Below are 14,311 nucleotides of genomic sequence, written 5' to 3' on the forward strand. Positions count from 1 at the left end.
ACTCAGTTCTCTGTTGAGAAATAAGGCCTTCATCAGAGATACTTGCTGTAATGAATGTTTCCCAGCTTTCTGCTTTCCTTCTAATCTTGGTTGCATTAGCTTCTTTGTACAAAAGCTTTTTGTTTTAATATAATCAAAATTATCGATTTTATATTTCATAATGCCTGTAACTCACTTAACTTCTTTAAGAATTTGGATGCTGTACTACTTGGTGCACATGTTTAGTATTGATAGTGCTTCACTGTCTATGATGCCTTTTAGCAAGATGTAGTTTCCTTCCTCATTCTTTCAGTTTGGTCTATTTGTGCTTTTACTTTGTCTGAGATCACAATTGCTTACCCCTGCTTTTTTTACTTCAGCTGAAGAATAACAGATTCTGCTCCCGCCCCTTACTTTTACTCTGCATGTAACTCTGCTTCTTGTAAACAACATATTGTAGGATTCTGGTTTTTGATCCACTCTGCTATTCATTTTCATTTTACGGAAGAGTTCTTCTTCATATCCACAGTTATGATTACTACCTGTGTATTTCCCTCCATCCTATTTTTCCTATTTGTCTTCTCTCCTTTGACCCTTTCCCTTCACACCTGTGTTGCACATTCACTTTAATTTCTTAATTTCTCTTCCTCATTTTAAGTTAGGGGCACTCAAAAAAACACGTCTGACAATTTCTTTTCTGATCCAATTTTATTTTTTAAACAACAGATTTGGGACATGGTAAGAAATTGCTATGTTACATTTTCTTTAAAAAACTTGCCATGTTCTACAGAAATGGAATAAATAAATAGGATTTTAAAAGTTCAAAAGTTTATACACATATTTATAAAAATAACTGAATTAGAAGAAATTAAACAATGCTGAGATGTCCATGAAGAGGTCTGGGTGAGGAAAGGCACCTCGTTCCATCACAGGAAATAAAGACCACAGTTGTTAATATGCAGCCAAAGCCTTAGATCTTGAGAAATAACCTTCTTCGGGATAAATGTTCTGAGAGAGTATTTAACTGACTTAGATGGCAGTTGGGGCATTCAGTTCCCTGACCCCAACACACTATTAGAAAGCACTGTTATCTTTCAGTAGGACTGTGCATGAGGGAAGTGATCCAGGACATTGAAATTTTAAAGGAAGTAAAAAGTTAATACTCTGCTCTTTGAGCTAACTTTCAGTACTGATAGCACAGATCCATAAACAAAGCTTCAACTAAAGTATCTATTTGCACATCCTTGCTCAGACTTTATGCACAGTGCAATTTAAAAGAGCTACTATATTTCACCTTAGATGAAGCTACACACACGTCAAAGGTTAGAGAAATCTGATTCATCTTTTCTCCATCATCTAAAGTTTACATAACACTTGAAAACAGCACTAATATTCATCGACGATAGGTTCTACACAACAGCAAAACTAAAGTTAACGACAATCATAAGAGACTTCTTTTAAAATAAGAGTACCACAAAATAGAGTACCTTTACCTCAGTCTCTTAGAAGTTGTTACTTGCTAAATGTGCTTTACATCAGCCTTACTCAGGTGACAGATACTTTTTACCTAAATTTATCCACTGATCGCTCTTTTCTGGATTCTGGATCCAGATCTATTTGGACATATGAAAGGTGTGATTTTTCTCAAAGACCACCACACAAATTTAAAGTTAAAGGTAAGGAAACAATGCAAATAAACATCCAGAATAGAATTGTGTCCACAGTGGAGAAAAAAGGCAGGGGAGAGAGGAGAAAAATATGAGAATAAGATGGACATTAAAAAATACCGTGGTGCAGCAAACTGTAATTGACACTGCGGCCTATCTATGCCACCCGATAGGCCTTCATTAGTGTGTACTCTTTTCGGTTGGTCCGGGCTGCCCAGATGAAGAGGGCAGCAGCCATGAACTGCAAGGGGGCTGAGACACAGGCCAAGCAGAAGGACCAACCAAATTCACCCTTTACATTTTCAGGCAGCTGCAGCTTCTGATGAAGTAGTTCAATACCAGCAACATAGCAACTTACTGAGCCAAGTGTACACAAACCTGATTGGGAGTGGAACAGAGAAAAGGAAAAACAATAGCACATAGTTAGGTAGTGGAATCATTGATGTCTCAACGAGACACTGGAATGTGGCAGTTCATGACCCACAACTGAAAGGCCCTTACATTAAGGTTAAGAGTTCAAGTACAGTAAAACTCGACACCCACCTGCAAGGAAATGAAGGACTCCTGTGGCAATAGTTGGATACAGACTCCGGCAGGCACAAGCACAAAGCCCAATCAAAGCCCCGAAGCACATCAAACCTAGGCTAACAAAAGGCAAAAGGAACTGGCAGCGCCAAAGATCTGATAGAGAGAGAGAGGGAAGGGGCAGGGGTGAGGGAGAAAGAGAGGGGTTATTATCTTGCTATAGCATTTTCTCAAGTACAAAACTCTTCCATATTAACTAGTCTCTCAGGAACAATTTTATTGTTAAGAATATTGATTGATAACATTGATAAGACAGAAGTTCAAATGATAGGTCTTTTCTAGGGAATCATCAAAAGAATCCAAACTTTGATCAGAACAGATTACCTCTAACACAAAAGTTCATAATGGATCTCCAAGAAAGTCACAACACTTATGTGAAGAATTGTAAACGTAGAAACAAAAAGCAAAGGATTACAGATTTTAAGTTGGAAAGGACAAGTCCAACTCCGCTAATTGTACAGATGAGAGAACTGGGAGGTTATATGAACTGTCCTAGGTCACATATGTATTAGGTGGCACAGGCAAAATTTAAATCAAGGTCTTCTGACTCCAAATTCAGTGCAAATCACTTCAACTTCGTTATATAATCTCAACTGGGCCCTTACTACTATATAATAATCCTTTTATTCTTATCTGATTTATAACCTATCACATTCCCAGGCTGTTCCAAACCTTTACCCTGAAGCCACCTACACTATCCCCTTAACTCCTTTCCTCTCAGCAGAGAGGTTCACATAATATTTCACTGAAAAAACTGTATCATCCATGGAGACCTCCCCTGTGACCCCAGTTCTACCCTTCAAATCACTTTAACATCATTCCCTGATTTTCTCTTTCTCTGCATCTCTGATCTTGCCAATACGAACCCCTTCAGCTGTAATTAATCTACTCTTAATGGGAATTTACTTACACAATGATCTGTTCTATCTCCCTAACTTTCAAACTTTTAACCAACTTGCTTCTTCTGAGCTGCCTACAAGCATGCTCAGGTTTTTCTCAATCCTTAAAATGACCCCCCCCCCCCATGTCACTATTTTCTTGGGCTATCATTCTTACTCTCTCTTTCCTTTCAAAGCCTGGTTTTCAATGAAAGCTGTTGACAATGGTTGTGGCTACTTTCCCCCCCAATTTACTTTCCAGCCTATTCTAATCTGGCTTTCAAGCCCACCACTTAAATGAAACTGCTCACTTCAAGATAAAAAATAACTTCTTTATTGCTACATTCAAAGCCTTTTTCTAGGCCCTCATCTTTCTTCACCTTTTTGCCACATTTGCTATTGCAGTTTCTGATACTCCTCCCTTGGTTTTTATGACCCTGGTTTTGTGGCTTCTATCTGCCTGACCAATCCTTCTTAGCATCTCATGCCCCACCTTACCCCCCCCCAAGTATGAGTGTACCCAAGGCTTTGTGTGGGGCTCTCTTCTCTTCTTACTCTATGTGTTTTCTCTTGGTGATCTCATCCACTCCCATGGGTTCCATATTATCTCTATTCAGAAGCCATGCAAAGCAACATATCCATCCCTCATCGTTTTCTTAAGTTTCAATATTACATTTCCAACTGCCTATTAGGTGTCTTCACCTATATGTCTTGTAAGCATCTCAAACTCAACACGATCATATGATCTTTCCCCCTAAATTTAGCACTCTTCTTAATCCTATTTCTTTAAAAGAAACCATCATCCCTCTAGTTATTCAATTTTGCAACCTAGGAGTCATTCCCATCTCTCTGCTCTCACCCCTCATTCCATATCCATAACTGATACTACCAAGTCCTATCAATTCTATCATCCCAGCATCTCTCAAATTCATCCCCCTTTCCCTACTTATTCCACAACCATCCTAGTTTAGGCCCTCATTATCTCTCAAAATCAACTATTCTAAGAGTCTTCTAACCAGTCTCCAACCACTCAACCCTTCACCCTTCCAATCTGTCATCCACAAAGGTGCATGGTTTGACAGTCACTTCTCTGTTCAATTATCCTCAATAGTTCTTTACTGCCTCTAGGATAAAATACAAACTATCTGCTTGGAATTTAAAGCCCCTCACATCTGGTTCCATCTTACCCTTTTAGGCTTATTACACTTTACTCTCTTCACATGCTCTATAGTTTGGCCAAATTGGCCTACTTGCCTTTCCCTGTACATCAGATTCCATCTCTGTTCTCTGCCCCCGTGCTTAGAATGTTTCCCCACTACTTCTTGGTACCTCTGGCTGTCTCCAAGGTTCAGCCCAAGTACTATTTCCTACAAAAGCCCTTTCCTGATTCTTCCAGAGATTACAGAGATTATTTTACATATATATTTATCTGTGTAAAAGCACTATCTCCACCACCACCCGCCCCCCACCATCGAATGTAAGGGGGCAGAGTTTTTCTTTTTTCTCTTTGTGCACTTAGCACAATGCCTGACACATACACGTTACCTGAAAAATGCTTGCTGAATTGAATGACTAATGTGAAAATATGTTTAATAGGAATGTATATGTAAAGCCTATATCAGATTGTGTGCCATCTTGGGGAGGGAGAGGGAGAAAAATTTTAAACTCAAAAGCTTATGGAAATGATTGCTGATAAAGCAAAATAAATTAATAAAAATAAATAATAAATAAATAAATTTGCATTAGATCCTCAATCTGCTGAAGGAGGTATGGATATTATTGTACCCCATTTTATGGATGAGGAAGTTTATTTTCATGGGAGGCTAAGTAAGTGCCTTGTCCAAGCTGCTAAGTGGTAAAAGTGAGACTTTTCCCTCTACAGAGGAAAACTTTTCTCTCATTTACTAAATGAACGTAGCATAGGATGGAGAAAATTTTCTTCTTTTTTTCCCCAAACCTTCTGCTATTGTCAAATTACTCACAGGTCCGGAGTAGATCAATCCCAGTGTTGTGGTTTCCAGGCTCTATGTACTTCTCCATGAACTGCTCTGACAGTGTAAAACTGAAACATTCTGTGATCAAGTCAGATGACTCTGGAACAAGAGTAACAATGATTACTTGTTCTTTTCATCACAAACATTCAACAATCAATCCTTTTGGTAACTAATTTCAAAATTATGGAAATGTGGAGTGACTACAAAATTTAGTGCAGCACTGGTGTTATCTCTACTCTGAATGTTATTTCTGATTGTCACTAGCAGGTTTAAAACACTGTTAAGACAGATTTTTTTTTAAATAAAAGGAAGGGAAGAGAAATAAAGACAGATATAATACAACTGTAAGATACTGTAGAGCTTCTGTTCAATATTCTTTGTCATTCTCCAGTCTTTACCAAACGCCCTCCCCTTGGCTTCCTATACATAACACTTAGCACCTCACTGATTCTTACTCAAGCCTGATGTTCTGAAATGACAACCATCACAAGGAATACAGTGCTTCCATTCAAAAATGCCAAAAGAAGTAGCCACATCTAAGTATTACTTTTTACTTTCATATTACTTTTATTTCCTGTTTTTTAACCAAAGGGTTCTACAACGTCTCACAACAAAACTACTGATTTCATATGAATTTGAAAGTAAAGCTGACCAAATCACGTCTTCCAAAATAATAACAGACCTCACATGGCAACTGCCTAAAAGAGAGTAGAGATAAATATTTGTAGGCTTGATTTTGGATGTTATTCTATTTCCTTCATACTGGTTTAGGGTTTCAGTCTTTATATTTTCAGTTATGCACTCTGTGACAGATTTTAAAACCATTCGTTCACAATTTCTTCAAGGCTCATGGAAAGCAGTTTAAGAAGTAGGAGACAAAAGGCACAGAGGACTTTAATGTTAATTTCTCTATTTAAGTTCACTGATTTGAATACTTGAGGTCCTACTGAGTTATTTTCTTTTTGTCTATTCTCTCACCTTTGGCAATACCATTTATTACAGTTTTGGATATCAACTTTATAAAGATGACAGTCAAATCTATAGTTCCGTCCCTGAACTCTTTTGAGAGTTAGAGACATGCATCTACATTGAGATGTCAGGCCAGCACCTCAAACTCAACTTGTCCAAAAACAGGTTTAACATCTTTCCCCAAAAAGTAAGTCTCCTATGTTCAAAACTTTGATTTATCTTTGACCCTTCTTTCTCCCTCATCTCTCATTTCCCTTTAGTTACTAAGTCCTAAGGATTCTACAACTATTTTATCACTGGTACTCTCTATTCCCACTGCTACTCTACCACCCTACTACAGGCTCTCATTACCACCTCTTTTGATTAATGCAATGGCCTAACTGGTCTTCCAACCTTCACTTCCTGTCTCCACCCCATCCATCCTTTTACACTGCTGCCAGATTAATTTGCTCACATTATTTCTCTACTCAAAACCATTTCATGATTTCTCACTTCCAAAAGAACAAAACGAAAAATTGTTAGCCTTGCACATAACATGAAAGATACCCTATCTTTCCAGCCTGATTTCTTACCACTCTCCTACTTTCCATGTTTTCTTGCCTCATGCTATTCACAGAGTCTAGAATGCAATTTACCACACCACACCCCTAAAACTCCTTTATCTGCTGACATCCTGCCCATCGTTTAAAGTCAAGTTAAAATTCTTAATGCTTGTTTGTGAATCTTTCTGGGTTCTCTCTAGTCAGTTTATTTACCTCTCAGCTCTGTCACAGGACTCTGGCCATCTCATACATTTACTATCATGTAATACTTTGAAATAAAGTTACTTGCATTTTTCACATCCCCCTACTAAACTGTAAGCACCAAAAGAGCAAGAATTGTGTCTTATTTAACCATGGAACCTCCCCCAGAGCCTAGGACAGTGGCCTGAACACAAATGGCACTTTAATAAATTTGTGTTGAATTCAATATGGTCAAGGATGCTGGGGTAAGCACTACGGGAGATTCAAAGAAATAAGGCACAAACTGTCCAAAATAAAGAACTAAAATATTTTCAGATATCATCTAGAAACTACAAAGCCAAAGTTAATTCTTTGGCACAGGTAAAGAAAATTTTTAAAGAAGATTTTATATATATAGGAGATTCAAAGAAATAAGGCACAAACTGTCCAAAATAAAGAACTAAAATATTTTCAGATATCATCTAGAAACTACAAAGCCAAAGTTAATTCTTTGGCATAGGTAAAGAAAATTTTTAAAGAAGATTTTATATATATATATATATATATATATATATATATGTATGTATGTATGTATGTATGTATGTATGTATGTATATACCTGTCTTTTCTGGAGAGCTATACCAAGGTGTGCTTTTGTTGGGCACAGTGATACACCTTCTCCACAATCCCACTGTGCCATTATACCGGAAAAGTAAGTCATTATAAGACTTTTCATCAGGATCACTGTCAAAAAATTCATCCCTGATTTTGTTTAAATCACTGAAATTTTCTGGTGCTGGACTTCGATATTCATACCAGAAATCTGTGCCAATTGATGCTGCCATATAGATGGTAGAAATGAGGCTGAGCACACAAGCAATTACCAATGCTGTGGCGAAACGATTATCCATCCTGGTATTCAGGTTTTTTTGCTTTTAAAAGGAAAAAAGAAAAGGGAAACAGAAAAGTTAACTTTCAAGAATCCAAATCAACTTTTTCCCATAATAATACATATTTTAAAATATTCATTACCATACAATTTATTTCCTCATTTTCTAGCTCAGTTTCTCAGTCTAGGATCTGAGGATAAATTTCAGGGGGTCCATGAATAGGATAGGAAAAAAAATAAATTACATCCTTGTTTTCACTGACCTCTTAATTAAAATTTGGTGCTTATTCAATTACTTAAAAACATTCTTCTGAGAAAGGGTTCACAGGCTTCATCAGCCACTGAAAAGGCTCAATGACATGAAAAATGTTAAGAATGCCTACTCTAGCCCAATAAATGTTTGTGACTTGACTAAAATTTCATGTCTAAATTTCAACCCTTAAATTCTCTAGCATAATACAGTATGATTAAGGATAAGAAACCAGATAAATGCTTGTCTAATTTCTTAACTAATCAAGGCAGCTGGGTGTCACAGTGGATAGGGTGCTGGGCCTGGAGTCAGGAAGATCTGAGTTCAAATCTAAACTCAGACATCACTCTGGGCAAATCATTAAACCTCTGTATTCCTTAATCCACTGTTGACAAAAACAGCAAACTACCCCCATTATCTTTGCCAAGAAAACTCCAAGGACAGTATGGTCCACAGGTTTACATACACTCTGATTGAGATATTTCAAAGAAAAGTTATTATGATAATGAAGTACTTATTAAATTGCAATATGCACAGGGTACTATGGATATAGAATCCCAGTCCTTTAGTTGCAGAACTAAAATGGACAGCACTGAAATTTACATACATCACATATGATCACAAAATACCAGAGAAGGAAATTCCCATTTTACAGATGAAAAAACTGAGGCCCAGAGAACTAAATGACTTGCCAAAAGTCACAGTGATGATTACTAGCAGTGTCATGAACAAACCCTAGGTCCTGATGGCTCCTAGTTCCATGTTTCCACTAGAAACACTCTCTACATTTGGCAAATGAATAAGTAAATACAGACAAAACCACAATTAATAATAGTAGAACTAGTGAATTCTAAAAATGCTGCATTTCATTTACATTTAAGGTTAGTTAAGCTTTATGTTTCTGCCTGAATGCTGAATTTCAGACTTCCTCAGGGAAAGGAAGCAATGGAAGTGAGAAGCTGATTCTAATGAACTAGGAAAGTTTCCTTAAAGAGGCTTAGGATAAAAAAATAATGCTTGGTAAACCCTGCGGGGAAGGTTGTTCTAAATTCAAGATGACAAACAGGACAATAAACATACAATTATTTTAGCTGCCAATCTCACCTTTAATTCATTTCAAGGCAAACCTCTCAGCAATTTCTTCACCTTCATCTCTGCCTCCCCAAGCCCCTACAGTTTTGCAAACTCTCATATACATCTCCTCTCTCTGTCTCCCTCCTGCCCTACAAATCCCCAGGGAAGGAAACAAGTTTTCTATAATTACGTAAATGTTTAATATTGCCTACTGACCTTCAGCCAGAGGCAGTGCAGTAAAATGACTAAGGTGGACAAAGCTGAGTCAAACGAGTACACACAACGAGCACAAAACAACTTATGGAGGAGCATAACAACAGCCTCACAAAATCAGATAGCAGAGATGCGAGGATCGGGAAGTGACTCAGGGGATGAGGTCGGGGTGGGGAGGGGACCCCGGCAATTACAAGAATTAAGATTCACCTCGATTCCACGCTTTTTTCCTCCAGTCTCTCTCATCTTGGAATTCTTAAATAATTTTAAAAGGCCACCGCGCCTAGGAGGGTGCCCCGCGCCCAGTGGGCTCTCATGTCAGGGAGTGGAAGGAGAGGTCGGGCGGGTCCCGCAAGTGCCCGGTCCGCATCCCAAACCAGCTGTGCGGAGGGGGGCGGAGTGGGAGGGTCGGCAGAGGCGGTGTCCGAGCCATCCAGCCGAGTGCTTCGGGTCCTCCTCCCTCCTCTCTCCCGCCCCGGCCCCTCCCCTCGGGGCACCTCTGACCGATCACTGATTCCGCCCCGCCACCGCTCCCCGAACCTGGTGACCCCAAGACCCGCCCAACGCCGCCCGGACCACGAGAATGGGGGGCGACGACGAGCAGAGCTCCCCTCCCCGCTCACCGCGCCCTCGGCCTGCGCCGCTGGCCGGGGTCTCTTGCACCTCTCCCCCGCCCCGTCCCATCACACCTCGGGCGGAGGCACACTCACCGCCCATCCTCCTCGGCCGCCACCATCCCGCACTTCCTGCCGCTTGTCCCGCGCCGGCCCCGCCTCCCGCGCTCCTCCTCTGACGCACTTCCTAGCCGCGCCCTCTTCTTCCTCCTTCCCTCCATCCCTCCGCCCACTCGGCCCCCTAGCCTACGCTAGTTTATCTCTGTCCTGTGCAGACCGCGAGGGGTTGTGGGAGTTGTAGGCAGAAGAGAGAAGAAGAGAGTGGGGGGGGCTGGTGGAACGAGACGTGGGCGTGGGGCCTTGTAGGAGTTGTAGTTGGCCAGTCCTTAGTGCAGTGACTTCCTGCAGCCCGGCGTGATGTGCAGTGACCCCTCGGGCGTGTGAGCTAGGCTGGGAAGGAAGGACCGACGGACCTAAGCTAGGCCCGGCCGACAGTCTGGAAGGGGCATGGGGCTTGGGGAGGCTGCAGAAATGTGCTAGGGGAGGGAAGGGATGTATCCAACCCCAGAGATACCGTATTTTAAGTCACTTTCGAAGTAATATGAAAAAAAGTAGAACACAAAGAAGTAAAATAAGTTAATAAACATTCCCATAAGTTATTAAGTATTTGAAAATGCTTTATTTGAATGGGTTTTCTGCTTCTAGTTTTATGCAGGATGTCCCAAAAGTCGGTGCAGTTTTAAGCTAGTAAAGCTTAAAATGTAAGCATTTAAAACTGCCTTAAGGTGTGTAACAAAGTCGAATAACTGGTGACAATTAACTGGTAGGTGGACTTAAGCAGAGATCCCCAGGCTTCCCACACTCCCTTCTCTATTCATTAAGGAGCAGTAATGTATTCTGGTTTCACTGTTTCCCCTTGGGGCTCAACCTGAAGGAAGAGAGATGGAGGTGTAAGGAATAAAAGGAGCAAAGAATCTGTTGAAGCTGGAAGGATGGAGTGGGGCGGGGGGGGGGGGGGGGGGGGGGGGGGGGGGGGGGGGGGGGGGAGGCTGAGATGAAGAGGGGATATTCCAGACCTGTTAATTTCATTGTAGTCAGGAGCTGTTACTATTCTTAAGGGGAAATGGGTTCCACTTACAACACATTCGACCTTACCCAATTGACTTAAACCTTCATCTGTGAATCAATCAACAAGCATATATTTAGTGCCCACTATGTGCCAGACTGGATACAAAGACAGAAGTGAAACAGACCCTGCCCTTGAGGAGCTTACATTCAATTGCAGTAGACAATATGCCTCTATGCAAAATAGTCAGAAGATGATGGGGACTTAAAGGGAGGGCAATAGCAGTTGAAGATATCAGGTAAGGCTTCAGCTTGGTGTTGTGAGAAATGAAAGACTTAAGTTTCCACATAAGTAGTTAAGAAATCAGCACAGACAGGCTAACTCCTGGGGGGGGGGAGTGACTACACAATTCTAGGCACATAATTTATGTTAAGGGTGGGTCATATAAGGAAGATTGTAACCCAGTAGGATTAGGACCAATCCTGATCCAAAAGAGAGGAGTTAGACAATTACTAACTACAAAGATTGCTCTGGCTTCTTTACTCAGTGCACTTTCCCCATCAAGGAGGTGTGCCCGCTTCTTGTGAGAATCGAAAGGACGTGCTTCAACCTCTTTAGTAAAAAGTCTTTGAGACACCAGTCTTCAGAACTGAGTCTGGGGGTCTTCTTTATAACAGTGTGAGCTGAGTCTGGAGACCACATTAGATGATGTCTAAGGTTCCTTCTAACCTTGCATCTATGATTTAAAAATTGGAAACCACTCTGCCTGAATCTGTTCAGGAGTCTTTGTACTAGGCCCCACTGCTTTTAGTGAATGTGAGGATGGGTATTAAGTTTTGGTTTTAAAAGGACTCCAAAAACTTAGATGTACTCTAAGGATTAAACAATATTCAAGTTGCTATAGGCTAAAAATTAAATCTTTGGTTGAGTGAAATGTGTTCCATGCCCCCTCAAAGGCAGCTAGGTTGCACAGTGAGCAGAGTGCTGGGCTTGAAGTCAGGAAGAACTGAGTTCAAATTTGGCTCCAGACACTTACTACCTGTGTTGAAAGAGTATAGGCAGGACCTGGAAACCCACCCTGAACTTCCCCTGAACTCTTCTTGAATTTTCACACTTGATCAAGTCTCTAGCTTTCGCCTTTGACCCGTTTCAGTCAACCGACCTTTCATGTAGCCTACTCCCAATCTTCCAATTCTTTGTTGCCCCGCCCTTCATTTTCTGTTACCTCTGGGGAGCCTCTGGCTATTTCCTACCCTTGATACTATCTAGATCCCATGCTACCCAGTCACCCCAGAATATTGTCAACTCCCATCAAGATCCTCCCTAGACCTCTTCTCCCAGTCATTCCAGACTACTTGGCCACTCCTAGATCCCTCCCACAGTCTTTCTGCATATAAGATCCATCTTGCCTCCATTAAGGTGCTCAGATTCCTTAAGAGTCTGGCCAATATGGCAGATTGTTAGAATCACACCCACCCTCTATCAGTGTTTTAATAAACCTTGTCTTTGGCTAAAAGAAGGCTTAGGTCTACTTCATTCCAGTAAGACCCACATTTCACTACTTTGGTCCCAGCACCCCTAAACCTCAACAGTGTGACCCTGGGCAAGTCACTTAATCTCTGTTTGCTTCAGTTTCCTCAACAGTAAAATGGGGGTAATAACCTCACTTACTTTGGTTGTTGTGAGGATCAAATAAGATAATATTTGTAAAGTGCTTAACATAGTGCTTAGCACATAGTAGACTCTGAATAAATGCTACCATCCTTCCTTTCTTAAACTCCTTAACCATTGAGAAAATGAAATTGCAGAATTCTTGGTATTAGTTCACCTCTTATAAGAGTCTTCATAACCCATGAGTTAGATATTTCTGGGAGGAGCCAACAAGTAAGAATGGTTCTTCTGTCTATACGGTTTAACTAAATGCCTTGACACTTGTATAGAGGAGAGAGTACAGTGAATTATAGCTAATAAGTGACTGTTGTCAGTCATTAATTCTGATCATAGTTATTGTTAGATGCTGATAATATTTGAGGGCCTGTTTTTAAGGTAAAATTAAATGCTCAACTAGATTTCTGTGTGATATATGAAACATATAACACCTTATCTTCCCAACATTTGAAACACTAGGATGTTCAAAAAGGAGATGGGGAGAATTCAGAGAAAGCACTCCAGAATGAAATACATAATAACAGTAATGGACAATTACCTGCCTTCTGCAGGCATAGAAATTTACTCTTGATGGAGAAATCAGAAAATTCATCATGGACCTTGAAGGAATTTTGGAGGTGGTCATGTTCTTCTCTTGTACTCTTCTCTTTCATTTCAAGATCCAATCAGCTTTGCTATATTCTTCAATAGACATCACTTAGCCATGTGAGTTGTTCAGTGGCCTATACTTTCATTTTTCTGATGTGACTATAGGCCTACCACACAGCAATAAGGATATCAGGGAACAAATATGAAACAAAACTTTCTGACCTCTTTCTGACCCGTGGTTACTAGTTCCAACCCAGAACAATAATGCATTATGACACATTACCAACCACCTCAAAGTGCATCAGAAAGCCTTCTGTATTGTTCTAGCTTCTAAATGAACTTATCCTGCTTGCTTATGAGACCTAACATCTCATTCCTTCTTCTCACTCTCTGAGTCCAAGTATACGAGGGGGAAAAAAATCCACAAAACCTTGCCAAGTTATTTCAAACTGAACAAGTTGTAGTATATGAATGTAATGGAATACTATTGTGCTATAAGAAATGATGAGCAAGTGGACTTCAGAAAAACCTGGAAAGACTTGTATGGACTGACGCTGAGTAAAATAAGCCGAACCAGAACGCTGTACACAGTACAGCCATGTTGTGTGATGACTAACTTTGATAGACTTCGCTCTTCTCAGCAATGCAAGACTCTAAGACATCTCCAAAAGACTCATGATGGAAAATGCTGTCCACATCCAGAGAAAGAACTATGGAGTTGCAATGCAGATTAAAGCATACTATTTGCTCTTTTTTTTTCTGTTTTGTTTTGTTTCCTCTTTCTTGTGGTTCCTCCGATTGGTTCTAATTCTTCCTTACAACATGACTAATATGAAAATATGTTTAATAGGAATGTATATGTAGAGCCTATATCAAAATGCTTGGGGAGGAAGTGGGGGGGGGAATTTAAAACTCAAAAGCTTGAGTGAGATAGATGAAGTTTCCTCAGTATTAAAACTCATAAATTTCCTTTGTACCCCCAAAGCAGTAAAACTTGATGAATCTGCAAACATTTGCTATGCATTAAGTAAGAGCTAACTTGTGCTTCAATTCCCCTAGCATGGTAAAAATTGCTAAAGACTGCTAGTTTAACCACCAGGGGCTTCCTGCTTATCTGTCTCTAGGTGGAACTCCTAAACCATTATGGAAAGTCTT

At 40.3% G+C, this 14,311-nt stretch overlaps 1 protein-coding gene across 3 annotated transcripts; it reads right to left on the reverse strand.

The window, feature by feature from the left end:
- Positions 1-668: 668 nt before the first annotated feature.
- On the reverse strand, positions 669-13,200 carry CLDND1 (claudin domain containing 1). Of its 3 annotated transcripts, none has more exons than XM_020977962.2 (5): positions 13,107-13,200; positions 7,414-7,726; positions 5,092-5,202; positions 2,190-2,327; positions 669-2,024 (listed from the first exon to the last, which is right to left on the reverse strand). In XM_020977962.2, exons 1-5 carry the CDS (start codon positions 13,191-13,193, stop codon positions 1,804-1,806), a joined length of 870 nt encoding a protein of 289 aa, XP_020833621.1. In that variant the 5' UTR covers positions 13,194-13,200; the 3' UTR covers positions 669-1,803. The 3 variants fall into 3 exon arrangements, with proteins under 3 accessions (XP_020833621.1, XP_020833623.1, XP_020833622.1); XM_020977964.2 differs by lacking the exon at positions 13,107-13,200 and adding an exon at positions 9,931-10,019; XM_020977963.2 differs by lacking the exon at positions 13,107-13,200 and adding an exon at positions 9,431-9,600.
- Positions 13,201-14,311: the final 1,111 nt, after the last annotated feature.

Source organism: Phascolarctos cinereus, unplaced genomic scaffold, assembly GCF_003287225.1.
Source record: "Phascolarctos cinereus isolate Bilbo 61053 unplaced genomic scaffold, phaCin_HiC Scaffold_725;HRSCAF=1366, whole genome shotgun sequence".
NCBI lineage: Eukaryota > Metazoa > Chordata > Mammalia > Diprotodontia > Phascolarctidae > Phascolarctos > Phascolarctos cinereus.